General features: G+C 39.4%; 1 protein-coding gene across 1 annotated transcript in view; it reads right to left on the bottom strand.

Moving 5' to 3' along the window:
* The window catches only part of RAB15 (RAB15, member RAS oncogene family), a 119,022-nt gene that overhangs the window by 15,040 nt on the left and 87,651 nt on the right, over positions 1-16,331 (bottom strand). The window contains exon 6 of the mRNA XM_077464655.1: positions 2,314-2,379. Within this exon, the coding sequence (XP_077320781.1) occupies positions 2,314-2,379 (66 nt within the window). The remainder of the gene's footprint in view (positions 1-2,313; positions 2,380-16,331) is intronic.

Below are 16,331 nucleotides of genomic sequence, written 5' to 3'. Positions count from 1 at the left end.
CGATGTGCAAAACTGATAGAGACATACCCCAAGAGACTTGCAGCTGTAATCGCAGCAAAAGGTGGCCGAATAATTTTGCATGCCCCACTTTTCATTTTTTTATTAGTTTAAAAAGTTTCAAAAATCCAATAGATTTCGTTCCACTTCACAATTGTGTCCCACTTGTTGGTGATTCTTCACAAGAAATAAAAATGTTATATCTTTATGTTTGAAGCATGAAATGTGGCAAAAGGTTGAAAAGTTCAAGGGGGCCGAATACTTTCCAAAGGCACTGTATATACACACATACATACACACTGTATCTCACAAAAGTGTGTACACACCAAACATTTTTGTAAATATTTTATTCTATCTTTTCATGTGACAACACTGAAGAAATTACACTTTGCTACAATGTAAAGTAGTGAGTGTACATTTTGTATAACAGTGTAAAATTGCTGTCCTCTCAAAATAACTCAACACACAGCCATTAGTGTCTAAACCAGTGGCAACAAAAGTGAGTATACCCCTAAGTGACTATGTCCAAATTGGGCCCAATTAGCCATTTTCCCTCCCCAGTGTCATGTGACTCGTTAGTGTTACAAGGTCTCAAGTGTTAATGGGGAGTAGATGTGTTAAATTTGGTGTTATTGCCCTCACTCTCTCATACTGGTCACTAGAAGTTCAACATGGTACCTCATGGCAAAGAACTCTCTGAGGATCTGAAAAAAAGAACTGTTGGCCTAGGCTATAAGAAGATTGCCAAGACCCTGAACCTGAGCTGCAGCAGAGTGGCCAAGACCATACAGCGGTTTAACAGGACAGGTTCCACTCAGAACAGGCCTCGTCGTGGTCGAGAAGAAGAAGTTGAGTGCACATGCTCAGCATCGTATCCAGAGGTTTTCTTTGGTAAATAGACATATGAGTGCTGCCGGAATTGCTGCAGAGGTTGAAGGGGTGAGTCAGCCTGTCAGTGCTCAGACCATACCTTGCTGAAGAAGCTGAGGGTAAAGGTGATGGACTGGCCAAGCATGTCTCCAGACCTAAACCCTATTAAGCATCTGTGGGGCATCCTCAAACGGAAGGTCTCTAACATCCACCAGCTCCGTGATGTCATCATGGAGGAGTGGAAGAGGACTCCAGTGGCAACCTGTGAAGCTCTGGTGAACTCCATGCCCAAGAGGGGTAAAGGCAGTACTGGAAAATAATGGTGGCCACACAAAATATTGACACTTTGGGCCCAATTTGGACATTTTCGCTTAGGGGTGTACTCACTTTTGTTGCCAGTGGTTTAGACATTAATGGTTGTGTGTTGAGTTATTTTGAGGAAACGACAAATGTACACTGTTATACAAGCTGTACACTCACTACTTCACATTGTAGCATTTCTTCAGTGTTGACAAATGAAAAGATATAATAAAATATTAAAATATTTACAAAAATGTGAGGGGTGTATTCACTGTTGTGAGATATTATATATATATATATATATATATATATATATATATATATATATATATATATATATATATATATATATATAGGTATATATATAAACTTTGCATCCTTAAGACTCCCAAACCTGCTGTAAAAGGTGAGCAGAAACCCCTAAAGTGTGATCCAATCTGTTCTAACAAATTTCTTTTTGATACTCCCTGGATCAATAATCTACAGTATTATTTCTTTTACAGAATTATTATTTAGCTTGTTATAGTTTTAAATACATATCCAGCTCCTTTTGAAGCAATCTACGGAGTTGGCTAAAAACAGCTCCTGTAAGAAGACTAGTGCACATTTTCACAGTTCTTACTGTAAAGAACCATTTGCACGTGAAAAGATTAAACCTATTTTCAGGGGGGCATGTCAAAGATGGCGATGGGAGAGGGCGCTCTGTATCTGAGCTCCTGGAATCCAGACAATATATCCTGCTTTTCCCCGGTGCTTAGGCTGTAATTGGGCTGTGGATCGGTCTGGAGTGCATAGCAGAGGCTCTGGGACATGCCCAGCGGTAAATCCCGCCGTTCCAACTCAGCAGCGGCTTCCCTGGACAGAGCAAGAACCAGAGGGCAGGCCACCATCACCGCGCACTGATGCTAGCATAGTAGATATTGAAAATGTTATGTAGGTTATTAGGTTACAGTCATGGGATTTCTGGTACTTTTTCACCTGTTCAAATCACATTATGGCTTAAAAAAGAGCACGCCTGCTCGAAACTGTTGCTACTGAGCTGAATGAGTTGAATTTTTGCTTGTACTTGGATTACAATTAAAATATATACACACGCTCATACTACAGTGATCAACAAAAGGTCATGCTAAACATTGCCTCTCTTACCTCCTTTATGTTATAGTTAGTGCAGGCACTTGTCTCATAGAAGTCCATGCCATATTCTTCTGCAAGCTACAAAATAAAAAAATAGGGGATTAATAAACAAAGCAATTGGTAAAAGCACATAACTAATATTGGAAACCAATCATTAAAATGTTATTTATGAATCTAACTTGTCAAAGTATTTTCAGTTGTAATTTTTAATCATAATAAATCTGGATATTTAATTTTGGTCATCCTGCCATGAAGGTTGTTGTTCAGGCACTTCCTGTTGTAGGGTGGCAATGTCTAACATATGTGTTCCTGCATTGTCACTAAGGGCTTTTGATGGAGACAAGGGACCATTTCAACACCCACTATGCAGACATAGTCCACTGTTGTCACCATCAGGAATACTGGACTGAGAAAAACCACTCAGCTATTGCTGAAGTGTATGAAGACAGGAACTAGTTGCAAAGAGGATGCCAGTAATCTGCAGCACTGAGACATACCAAAGAATAAAAAAAAAGTGAAAACTGTATTTTATTTTAATATATTTACAATTGTTTATGATACCAAGTGCTTTAGCAAACTATTTTAGAGGATGCTATTTATAATAGGATACATTCTAAACATGTTAGTACTTAGCAGCACACAACCTAATCATACTGTACACTTCATGAACCAAATTTACTCAAATGTGAAGTCAGTTACAATTAACTGACAAGACCCTGTGTCCCACATATAAGCCTGTGATCCAGTTATATGCATAAGAAGTCTTGTTTTCTAAATTCACCTTCACCCGTCACCAGACTGAATGATTATAGGAAAGACTTGACTTCTGCTCATTTCACACTCATGTAAATCAGACCCTATACATGAAAAGATTATACCTTTAGAATTGGTTACATTCTTCCCATTTATCTAAGCTTGTACTGTCTGCTATCGGGGACTAAAGCATTTTCTAAATCCATCCTTCTGCCAGACTTTGGGCAGGTCAGCAAATTTGCATTTACCTCAGTAATGCAGCGTGGATGACTTTCTTTGTGTTGTGTTTCTCTGGATACAGCATGTCCTATTGAAATGAGTTTGTGTTGAAGGAAAATCAGGCCTTTTGCTGAGATCTCCGTTCGGTGCTGTAACTTTTCAATGAAATAGCCAGTGTTTCAAAGCAATGGCATGTACACAAGCCAATACGGTTGACTATTGTATGTGGAGAAATGTTTGTGGACACCTGATCATCACACACATATGGTTTGTTGAACATCTCCTAAAAATATGGCCATTTATATGAAGGTGCCCAATCCTTTGTGGCTATAACAGCTTGGACCCTTTTGGAAAAGCTTTCCACAAGATTTTTGGCAATTTGTGCCCATTCAGCCAAAAATGTATTTGCGAGATCAGGTACTGGCATTGCTTGAGAAGACTAGCTCACAATTGGTGTTCTGATTAGTTCTAAAGGTTGTTCAATAGGGTTAGGGTTCTCTGCAGGTTACCAAATGAATCAAATCTTGTCTTTAAGGACCTTTGTACACAGGGCATAGTTACACTGGCACAGCCAAGGACTTTCCTTAAACTGTTGCCACAAAGTTGTAAGTACGCAATTGCAGAAGGATCTCAATCATATTGTCAGGTTACACCCAGACGTCTGATTGGAAGCTGGCTCAGCCTCTCAGCACAAGGCTGCCACTCCCACCCCCTCCTCAGCCCAGCTCAGTGCTCAGAGCGGACCCAAGAACTGAGCGACCAGCGGTCATATAATCGCTCAGTTCTCTGGCTTAGAGCCAGTGGGGGGCAGCTACAGTATGATGGTGAGTATGAGGTATAAAACTTCTCCTTTATTAGCATGTCTACAAGTTAGGATAGAGAACAGTGTTGAGGTTAGCAAGTAAGCAATGACAAGCACGTATATTTGTTAGTCATTCACATTCACTCTTTTCCCTAAAGAACTGTCAGCTGGATAGAAAGCAATTGTGACAAGGACAAGCATATCTTCAATGTGAAATCTGCATATCAATGGAGAGCCTTCAGAGTCCAATTTCAATGATACACTCCCAAAGGTCAATGATATCTATGCACTGAAATATTAATTTTCATCTTTGTAGGCTTAGACAGATTCGGTAAGATATAACCTACCATCACCAGAAACTCTACTCCCTTAGGTACAAGCCTTCAAGACCTTTCCAAAATCCTACGCTTGGCTGGTTTACAGCGGCTTAAATCTAAGCACAACTCACAGGTGTGACATACAAGGGGAAGATGCCATATTCATTAGAAACAAACATTTGGCAACAACTGGTTTAGAATTGTGCAAAACAAAATCAAACTTCAACTTCTCATTTAATCCTATTTAATTAAAGTGCAACTAAAGCCAATTCCTTACTCTGGTTAATCACCTGTGACCATTGTGGTGTCCCAGTGACAATGGTCATGAGGACAAATAGAGAGAGAAAGAATCTGACCAACCTGGACACAGACAATAAAAACCTGACAGGAGTTGTAGCCCTTCCATAGGAGAAATTGTATATTATAGCGTTGTTAACCCATGGGTATGAGCGGTGTGGGAAGAGCCAATAGAAGGATAAAAAAAGTTCGAAAGGGCAACAGTCAGATGAGTAGAAGATAGTGTTGTGCACCTAAAATAGGTCTGCAGTTACCTATATTGTCGATACAAAAAAGACAGGGGGGTGAAGCCATCTAAATGTAGGCTGTTTATTAAAATAAATCAATAAAAATAATAAAATGCACTCACTGCATTAGCAGGAAAGTAGGCATGTCTGTGTGTGGAGAAACATCCCAGTATCCTGGCTCCCCTGTGCAAAGTTCAGAAGACAGAAGCTGGTCTGTGTGCGGGGATCGGCAGGAAAGCTGCTGCTGTTTCTGCAGTTCGGCCAGTGGGTTGGAGTGTTGTGCGGGAAGACTGTCAACCTGTCAGGCATGAAACGCAAGCCGCCTTCCCACGGTTAAGGCTTCCTGTCGCTTTTGGCAATCCTTGGGAACACTCGTCGATTATTTCAGGAAGTTGGGGGTGTGATTGCAGGTTTCAGGGAAATATGCTTCGCCCCTTTGTCAAACCAAAGTCCTTGGTTTTAGAAAAGGGCAAAGCTAGGTGCCTTGAAACATGTAGCCATGCCTCCAATGTCCTGACATCATGGCCGAGTGCTCCTGAGGATTGCCAAATGCTCCTCGGGAAAGCTTTCTTGCACTAAGTACTTAACATTGAGCAATCTATGCTAATATGCTTTTACATTTTACATTGCGTTTTCTAATCGTTAATGGGGTCAAATCGATGCTCATTTTGGTCTACAGTGACAAGAAAGCTCGAAAGAGCAGAATTTAAAAAAAATTCTAATGCCGCATACACACGATTGGATATTCCAATGGGAAATTTTGGATGTGAGCTTGTTGGCGGAAAGTCTGACCGTGTGTATGCTCTATTGAACATTTGTTGTCAGACTTTCCACCAACAAATTTTGGCTAGCAGGTTCTCAAATTTTCCACCAACAAAACTTTGTTGTCAGACTTTCCAATCGTGTGTACACAAGTCCAGCGCACAAAAATTCATGCTTTCTTAGAAGCAGAAGCGACCAGTCTTGTAAACTAGTGTTCATAATGGAGAATTAACATTTCTAACATGGCAAATTAGGAAGTCTCCAAATGCAGTGCACGATTCTCTTCTTCTTTAATGGGATAATAATGAAGCTGCTTTGCTGGCGATACTGATTTGAGTTATTGCAAACGAATTTTCAAAGGCTTTTTTTTTTCCAAGTGATATCAAGAATAATAATAATAATAATAATAGTAATAGCGCAAAATAAAAAATGCAAAAAGAAAAAGCGTGAATCAACACTCACCAAACTTCTACTAACAGGAAATTAGCAGAAAGAGACCAAAGGGTGTAGCTAAACCACGTAGTACGTCACTACGTTTGTAATTGTTGGCCAACATTTGCGTGACCGTGTGTATGCAAGACAAGTTGGAGCCAACAACGTTTGAACAAAATTCCACGGTTTTGTTGGCAGAAAGTCCAATCGTGGGTATGGGGCATAACAGTTTATGTGGCTTTTGTTTAGGAAAGTCCATCCAGTCCAAAATCGAATGTTAAAAGCAAACAAAATGTTGAAGTACTTTCAAACAACATGCATTAAATCATACAATGTACGGAGAAATTTCGTAGGAGTGTTCATACAAATTTCCGTTCAAAAATCTACTAGTGTATGGCCAACTATACTCTATCTTTGCCTGCAGTGCTATTACTTTGGGAAGAATTGTATCCTTTACAACAAAAAAATGTATGCTAATGTATGGTAGTAATAGCAAATAAGTAAATAGTGTGCAATACTGATACTGATATTATTAGGTTGCTGCAGTTTATCCATTTTCATAAAATTATTTTAATATGTATAATGATAGCTCCAGTATATTACAACTATGAAAAGGGAAAATAACATATGAGAAAGCAGCACCTCCATGTTAATGTTTGCACAGTAAACTGTTTAAATATTAAGCCAGATCAAATGAATTAGTTAGGAGGAGGGAGGTTCCTTTGTCATGAATGTTGGGATTACAAACATAAAAAGATAAGACCATTCTCTATTGCATTTAATTAGCTTCTTGTCTTATTTGCAGAAGTGAATAAACTATATTCATAAAGGTTTACAAAGGGATAATATATTATTTACACTCTGTGTTTACATACCAGTTTCTCATTACTAGCTATACGTAATTATGAATTACAAGCACAGTTAATGTGCACTGAAATGTTGTTTTATATGCATTAGAACTCTTGCTCCTTATTCAGCGTATTAAAGCTGAGGTCTGAACAAGGTTGAAAAAGCTAATTTTCTAATAAATAATAGCAACGTTTACTGCTATACTTTGTATGAGCTGTGTTGTCAATCAGCATGATATTATGGACTAGACCAGGGGTCTCCAAACTTTCTAAGGGCCATTTTACTCTTCTTCAGACTTTAGGGGGGCCACACTGTGGCCATTGGGAGTAGACATTTTTTCTGGCGTTAGTGGGAGGAATAGTGCCCCATCATTGGTATCAGTGGGAGGAATAGTGACCCATTGTTGGTATCAATAGCAAGTATTATGCCCCATTGTTAGTGTCAGTGGGAGGAATAGTGTCTTGTATCAGTAGGAGGAAAAGTGCCCCAATGGCCAGATAAACGCAAGCAAAGGGCCAAAATGTGGGGATCCACTGGACTAGACAACTAAAAACTAAGGTCTAATTGTTTGCTATGGAATCTAAACATCTTGGCACTGTTAAAAGAAGGCCACTAGGTATTTTTTGTTTGTAATCCTAACTAAAATTACAGACATGCTAATTTCATATATTATTAAAGCGGTTCTCCACCCAAGTGGAAGTTCCGCTCATGTGATCCCTCCCCCCCTCCTTTCAGGGGGGAGGGGGGTGCAGTTACCTGGATAATCCAGGTATCTGCACCCACTTCCGGGACAGACCGCCGCAGACCCCCGAAGATCCCCCCCCCTCGTGGTGTTCTGGGAAACACACAGTTCCCAGAACACAGCGGGGACAAGAAGAGACGGGCAGTGAAGCCAAAACGCTTCACTTCCCGATTCCCTGACAGAGGATGGCGGCGGGGGCAGCAGAGAGACGAGCGATCGCTCGTCATCTGCTGCCGACATCGCTGGACCCTGGGACAGGTAAGTGTCAATTTATTAAAAGTCAGCAGCTGCAATATTAGTAGCTGCTGACTTTTAATATTTGTTTTTTAGGTGCAGAACCGCTTTAACTTGCATTCTACTATAACTTGTCTATGAACCATAATTTTAAATGAGTTTAAGTCTTTTTCAATTTAAAAATACAGCTAACGTAACTGTTACCAAAGTGACTGCCTACTCTGAGGATAAAGCAGCCCATAGATGGTACAGTTTTTTTTTTGGTTCAAGAAAAAACCGACTCAATTCTCCCATCAACACACTCGATGTGGATGAGGGACTCCTCCCTGCTGAGTCTTTGTTCAAACAGCAGGAAGATTTCCCTGCTGTCAGAATACACTGACAGCACTTGCAGTCTATAGCCTACAGCGCTGATTGAATGGGGAAAATCCAACAAGGCTGTTGTACAGAAATTGATTGGTAGCTTGACAACCAAAATGCCCATACATGGATTGAAATTTAGCCAGTCTTTGCTGAACCAGCCAAATTTCGAACCTTGTATGGGCAGCTTAAAGAGGGATTCCACCAAAAAAAAATAATATTAAAAGCCAGCAGCTATAAATACTACAGCTGCTGACTTTTAATAAATGGACACTAACCTGTCCCGGGTTCCAGCGATGCCGGCAGCCGAGGCCGATTGATCGCTCGGCACTCGGCTGCCGCCACCATTCTAGGTGAGGGAATCAGGAAGTGAAGCGAATCGGCTTCACTTCCCGGTTCCCTACTGCGCATGCGCGAGTCGCGCAGCGCAATAGGAATTCTCTGCGCTGTCTCCCACGGGAGTCTATGCCCGGAAGTGGGCAGGTATCTCCACCCCCCTCCCCCCTGAAAGGTGCCAATTGTGACACCGGAGGGGGGGAGGGATCCGATCAGCGGAGGTTCCACTTTAGGGTGGAACCCCACTTTAAGGTCTCACGGCAGTGAGAAAATATTCCTTCCTAGAAAAACATGAAATTCCTAATACCTTATTCTACAGCAAATAATGTTATATTCAAGTGGATATAAATATTGGAATGGAAATTAATTTGTAGCACAATCTCACTGCTGGAATATTTTTCTTTAAAGATTGGAATGCAGGGATATACAAGGTAATAATAATATAATCACACACATAGTTTGGACTTGATGGACTTGTGTCTTTTTTCGACCTTACCTACTATGTAACTATGAAGGTTGGCACCTTGTTTGACCCAAGTGTGTAGGTTTATTTCATAAGTAGAGTGTGTAGACCCCACCAGCACCATTATTTATAATAAAATTTACCTAAATATTGATGAACAATCAGTTGGGGGTGTTGTATGATACTCACAGACATAACTGAGTTTATTCAATCCTTCCAGCATTGGCTGGTCAGTAGTCACTTTTTATCCATGGGTACTTTAAAACTAAACTACAAGCACACAATAAAACTTTTACAATTTGCAACAGTGGCCAAGCCAAAAAAAAAAAAACAACTCTCAACATGTATTGCATGAGTGCTTTATTGAGAAGCAGCAGGGGATGGTAAAGATCATGTTGATATAGCAAGGAGTGGCTTTAGCATGTGCTTCCCTCCTTGCTGGTGGGTCACTCAAAACAGACAAAAATGAGCATGAATGGAGATCAGTTTTTTTTTTTTCAGTAACTAAAGTAAGAATACTGGACTTCATTCCAGGTAATGTTTTCAATGGGCAGTCAAATTCCGCTTTAAATAGCGAATAAAGAGTTTTTACAATATCTTTACTTCTCCTTGGTGGCCCACTTCCCTGCACTGAGAATTTAATTAATAGTATACAGTATACATGTGTTGCTTCTCTTTAGAGCTCTTTGGCCAGCCAAGTGTGGCACACGCTTACTTTTATAATATTTCCAGCCAGTGCACTCCTACATATGTGTGAACCAAACTCCAATTCAATGAATGGCTCATCATCAGGTTAACGAGCTACAGACAGGCTTTCAATTAACTTGAATGAAATTCAAGCTGTGCATGCATATGGTGCACACTGGCCAGAGTTTAAAAGAAAGGTTATACATAAATGGGCAATCTGCATAGTAAAATATTAACAGGGAAATGTTATAGGTAAATATAAGCTATTAATAAATGCTCAGCATGGAGAGTGGGCTATCACAAATAAGTTCCCTCTACCTGCACTTTTTGTAATATTTATCTTGTCTTGCTAGTACTGGAAATCAGCAAGGAAGGGGTTATACATGCTTTTATCCTTTAAGTCCATCAACGTGACTTGGTTGTTCTTTTATTGTCCAAGGGTGACATATAGATGCAAAACCACTGAATTCCAGGCCCCTAACAGAGTCACAGATAGCTAAAAATACAATTACAATTCCTTATTTTGGACATAATATGAAAGTTTTGGATAGCATTGGGAAGATTAGAACGCCTTTAAGGTTTTACTACAGCAAGAAGCTGCATTAAAGAGATTCTATCTCTCAATGGAGCAATGTTTGCTTTTGGGTTTAAAACTAAAAAGATCTTCATAAGGCATGTTCATAATGTATGTGGCTACATCTAGCTACTGTATTACTGTGCACTTTCTTCTTATTTTCCCTTTAACTTTTCCAAACATTGTTTTTTTCCAAAGAGTTTGTTCCCCCCCCCCCAACTTTTCCCCATTCTAACCAAAATAAAAAAATAAAATGTATGGGTATAACTACACTTTAAGAACCAAATGAAGGCTAGATCATTCTGGAGAAATCCTATCCATGTGTTTGCCAAGAGTGGCTATTGACATGACGGCACATAATCAAAGTAATAATGTCACTAGTACCATATGTGCTGATAATGCTACCTAAACCAATCTATGCCTACTTAAACTATATATATATATATGCTTCAAATATACACAGATTGATGGTCTATAGAAGATTACTTCTATTAACCTCTCAAGACAATTGCCTAGCTGCAGAATCAGGTCACTGTTTGACAAGTTGCACTATAACTACTGATGTGTATGTTTTGTGCTTTTTTGACCTCAGAATTTGTCTTACTTAACATTCTGCCAAACCTTAGTGTATTAATACTACTTGGACTTTGAAGAAGGGGTACACCCCAAAAGCAGATCCTGAAAATTTGGATGTTCAAATAAAAAAAAGTATCATGGACAGTACTCTATTATTCTTGTTGACAAGTTGCACAAATTCTTGTTGATCACTAGAGGCAGCCAGTAGACCAGATTCAGGATTCAGTCCATGGTGATACTGACAGTTTAGAAAAAAAAATAGTCAAGATAAAATATCCTTCTGGAACTTTACTGTACTGCTCCTTATCTCTTCATTATCCAACATGCCAATCACTTTGGCCAACCTAAATTTCACCCTAATATTAGAATGATCTTCATATGTATTCTGTCAAACAATGTCTCTACTGTTTATACACTAAGGTGTATAATACTACTTTTAGAAATTAAATGATTCATGCATCAAATATTAGATACACAAACTTTCACTATCAAATACATACTTATCTGTTTGTACATACATTTCTCCTTAGTTCATGGTCCACTGAAAATGTTGTTCAATGACTGAACATTGCCTGTAAAATAAAATAAAGGGTTAATATATATCTACATACACAAGACACTTCTTAGTGTTCAAAATATAGAATTCTCTATTGCTTTTAAAGGGGGACTTTCAGGTGTATCTTAGGATCTGGATATGGCATGTGTATAAAGAATTATTACACATCGCAATCTCCAGCACTTAATAACAGATTTGCACTAATTTGGAACAATCATGCTTTGCAAAGTTGTACAAAGATCCGATATTTCAATATCTTTATGTTCTCTCTCCAACACAACAACTAAGCAAAAGTTACAACAAAACACCCATAGACACTATCTAGGGCATCAGGTTATGTACAAAAAAACATTTTTTTGTCCAACCATTTTATTCAGTGGTGGAGCCAATTGAAAAAGTCACAAGACTTTCCATAGCTCATGTAATATGCAACTGTCTTTTTTTTTTGTCGTTTCATAAATCAACTGTTTTCTGTCCCATCTGACTGATGGACCATTGGTCCAGTTGCATCTCTACATCCAAAGCAGATATTCTAAAACCTCAAGTAATTATAATTTAATTTTTTTTACAGTAATATTCACAAGCCACGATTGAATACAGGAGCAGTGAAAGTATATGAAAATAAATAATCATGTTCATATGTCTAAAACTGCAATTATTTTAGATAAGGCCTTTATGAATAGATTCCCCAAATTTGCCCTGCTTTTAGGATTTTACTTCTACCCCCAATTAAGAGACTGTCTCTATGGTTAACCACAACCACTTCCCAGCATAGACAATAACAGCCATAAATATTGTGGGGTTTATTCACTAAAGCTGGAGAGTGCAAAATAAGGCTCACTTCTGCATATAAAACAATCACCTATCCTCTGCTTGTTCATTTAAGCTTTGGCAACAAAACATGAAAGCTGATTGGTTTCTATGCAGAAGTGAGCTCGATGTTGCATTCGCCAGCTTTAGTAAATAGACCCCTGTGTGTTTAACTCTTTTCTATTGTATTGGAAACAAAACAAGTGGTTGGCTTTAGGCTTAACGGCTATACATGTATATGCTAAATCCCAAACTGTTCTTATACTTTGTTTTATGTTGATACTGGTGGAAAATTAACCAACACGCTTCTTCAAAGCCCCACCCACCTGCTGTAGACATTTGGTGCAAGCTTTCAACACCCAGTGGCAGCAAAGGCAAAAACAGCATCATTGCCAGTGGGAATAGTGCGAGAGCCAGGAACTCTGGCAGGACAATCACCTATTTACAATCATCAAGTGATTCCAGATTCCATTGGATGATCAAAGAGTTTCTTAGATATGATGGAAGATCTGTGTTTTTGTTGCCTTGAAATTAAAATTTTCTCCCAGGGTTATTTACATTGTTTCCTTTAACTGCTATATGAAAGTGAATGTATGTGTTTGATGAACCGCGCTCCCTGTGGGTTAATACCTTAATTTAAAGTGCATACAGTGCAAAATAAAAATGTACAACCACCGGATTCACTCCAATGAAAGTCAAACACTAAATGATAAACACAAGTGTACATAAACTGCGATCAAACCTACAAATTCCATCAACTTGATAAGAATCACAAAACAATGTCCAAATTACCAAGATAAAGAATATAGTTTAAGTCCAAAGCTGCTCATCAGACATTTTCCAGTGAGAAGGTGACTTCATTAATCCAATGAATGGATGACTGTAGGAATCCTCCACCAACACCAGGCACTCAGCCTACTCACCAGATGGAGATGATCCCTATTACAGAGATCATAACAGCTTTGGAAAATTAGATATTTCTGGACATCTGCCTCAGCAATGGCCACAGAGATGGCAACACATATATATGTGCTCCACCTGCGTTCCACTGTGGGCGTAAGCGACGCATCACGCTCAACCACACCCATGTCTGACCCAGATATGTGTGGCCATCTTTACTTAAATAATCGATCAGAAGTAACACCAGTCTTGCTGAGACGGATGTCCAGAAATATCTAATTTTCCAAAGCTGTTATGATCTCTGTAATAGGGATCATCTCCATCTGGTCAGTAGGCTGAGTGCTTGGTGTTGGTGGAGGATTCCTACAGTCACCCATTCATTGGATTAAATTAAGTCACCTTCTCACTAGAAAATGTCTGATGAGCTACTTTGCACTTAAACTATATTCTTTATCTTGGTTATTTGGACATTATTGTTTTGTGATTCTTATCAAGTTGATGGAATTTATATGTTTGATCACAGTTTATGTACACTTTTCATATAAGCCTCTTTCACACTGGGATGGTGGGTGCGTCCGTGGTAAAGCGGCGCTATTTTTAGCAGTGCTTTACAGTCAATTTTTTGGTGCTATTCGGCCGCTAGCGGGGTCGCTTTTACCCCCGCTGGCAGCCGAAAAGGGGTTTCACATTGAAGACACAGAAGCAGCTCTTTACATTGGAGACACAGGAGCAGCTCTTTCAGGGTGCTTTGCAGGCGCTATTTTTAGCAATGTATCGCCTGCAAAGTGCCCCAGTGTGAAAGGGGTGTTAGTGTTTAATCAACTTTCCACTGGAATGAATCCGGTGGTTGTACATTTTTAATTTGCACTGTATGCATTTTAAATAAAGGTATTAACCCACAGGGAGCGCGGTTCATCACACACATACTTTCACTTATTAGTTTATCACAACTTTAGAACGGGCGGCTCCATTAGACTAAATTTTTATTACACTTTTTTTTATTATATTTCTTCATCCAACTGCGCAGGTAGGGAATAATACTAATTGTTCCCCTACTAAACATTTAACTGCCTACTCAGCCACAAAAAAAAAAATGTATTTGTTTGTGTTAAGTGGCCTCAAAGTCTTCAAAATTTTGATGTATCCAGTTGTCAAGGCATTGTCCAGTTCATTGCACTTGACAATGAACCTACAATCACATTGACATTGGATTTACATCATGGAATTTTTTAATATTTTTTTACTTTTTCAATGGATTGTTTGCTCTATTTGCATTTTTTTTTAGTAACAAGGGATACTTATGTACCACTTATTTGTGTAAGGTGCCCACTTATCCTACAGGGGAAATTCAGAATGCAATAACTATTTCCTTCAGACCAGTCATGTGGGTAGAAGGCCCGTGTCCTCCTCAACAGGGAGGTCTGGTAGGGTATGTAGTCTGGTATAGTTCAGGATGGGGACATATGCACACTGCCCCTCTTTTTCCCAGGCTTGCAAGGCTGTATGTCTGGATAAGAGTCTGCTATGGATTTTGGTGGAGGACCCCATGTCATTTATTTTAAATTTTTTGCATGGGGTTCCCCTTCAAAATCCATATCAGGCCCCTATCTAGAATAAAGGTCTAGTATTGATTTTATGAGGAACTCAATGCAGTTTTTTTTCTGCTGGGAAAGTGGCCTTGTATGTTTGAGGATGAGAAGGGGCGGTGAGGGGGGTGCTCTCTGACCACTCTTTTACTAGTCTCCCAGGTTGCATGCCTGGATAAGGGTCTTGTATGGATTTTTAAGTAGGACCTCAAGCAAAAAATGAAATAAAAAATGGCACAAGGACCCTCTCAAAATCTATAGCAGACCCTTATCCTTGTAAGAGTTCTGGCGTGGCTTTTTAAGTGGGAACCCAACATAAAAAAAAAATCCAAAACAAATCTGGTTGGTCAGGAAAGGGAGGGACAATGAATGTAGGATACCACCCTCCCCTCGCCTCCTTAATCTTACCAGGCCATGTGCCCTCAACTGGCATAGCACCTTGCTCCCATATTGATGAGGAAAAATGGCCTCTATCCCACACACCTGTCCCAGTGAGTGTAGTGATCAGCAAGGAAATGGGAATTTATCATAATCTGAATGTATTCCTTAGGATAAAGGTAAACTCCAGATATCTGCCCCAACGTCAATAGGTATGGGATACACAGTACCCTTTGTTACTCATCTACAAAAAGACACACTATACACTGTATTAAAAGGATTTTGGTAAAAAAAAAACTAAAAAAACTGTCAATCATGTCTTGCACCAATTTAAACCCATTGTTTATCGCTATGAGCAACGTCTGACGACCCGCGTCACACTCCTTTCCTGTCTGTTTCTTGCCGCAAATGACAGGGATGCTGACTGTCATCACTGACCACTTATAAACATGACCATATGTGGTCAATTACATCACCTGGGATCCCCAGGATAGGCACTCATAACTGTCATTTAGTGGCTCTTTTTTTTTTATTATTATCACTTTTGTGGGCGTATATCCCTCATGCACTGGCATTTGAAGAGCAGTGCACCCTCAGGATATTATTTAAATGAATTGTGTATTTTTTATTGTTGCTCTATAAGCCTTATTAAACAACCCTCTCCCCACTGAACTGTATTTAAAAAAAAAAAAAAACTCTAGGAAAAAATCTGCTTGCAAATCTACTTGCACGCAAGGAGTTAAGTGCAACAAGGTGCATGCCACCTTAGGGTTCTTTCTGTTGTCTTTTACAATTTACTGTTTTACTAAGTGATGATAGAATAGGGATACTTTCAGTGCTCTGACAACCCAGCAACATGTGTCCTATACAGCCATACTGTTTGCAGCTGCACTGCCCAACTTTATGCTCCCCTTGCCCAATCACAGAGTGCTTTGCATTCTGAAAACCCTCTCACAAAATGCACAGCTTTCTGTGAATGGGAAGGGGAGAGGAGAGGCAGACAGAGTGGCTGTATCTCTCCCCTTGTTGCACCGGAGTATAGCAAAAGGTATACTATTGGCATTCAGTGAACCAGTAAATTCTAAACAGAATAGAGAGACCCAGGAGGTAGCATACACCTCTTTGCAACTAAGGCTGAAATAAACTCTGCTTTTTTTAAATTAAATGTCC

Source organism: Lithobates pipiens, unplaced genomic scaffold, assembly GCF_037356315.1.
Source record: "Lithobates pipiens isolate NorthernLeopardFrog02 unplaced genomic scaffold, aLitPip1_a1.2 Scaffold_30, whole genome shotgun sequence".
NCBI classification, from domain to species: domain Eukaryota; kingdom Metazoa; phylum Chordata; class Amphibia; order Anura; family Ranidae; genus Lithobates; species Lithobates pipiens.
This window is presented reverse-complemented; position numbering and strand designations above follow the sequence as displayed.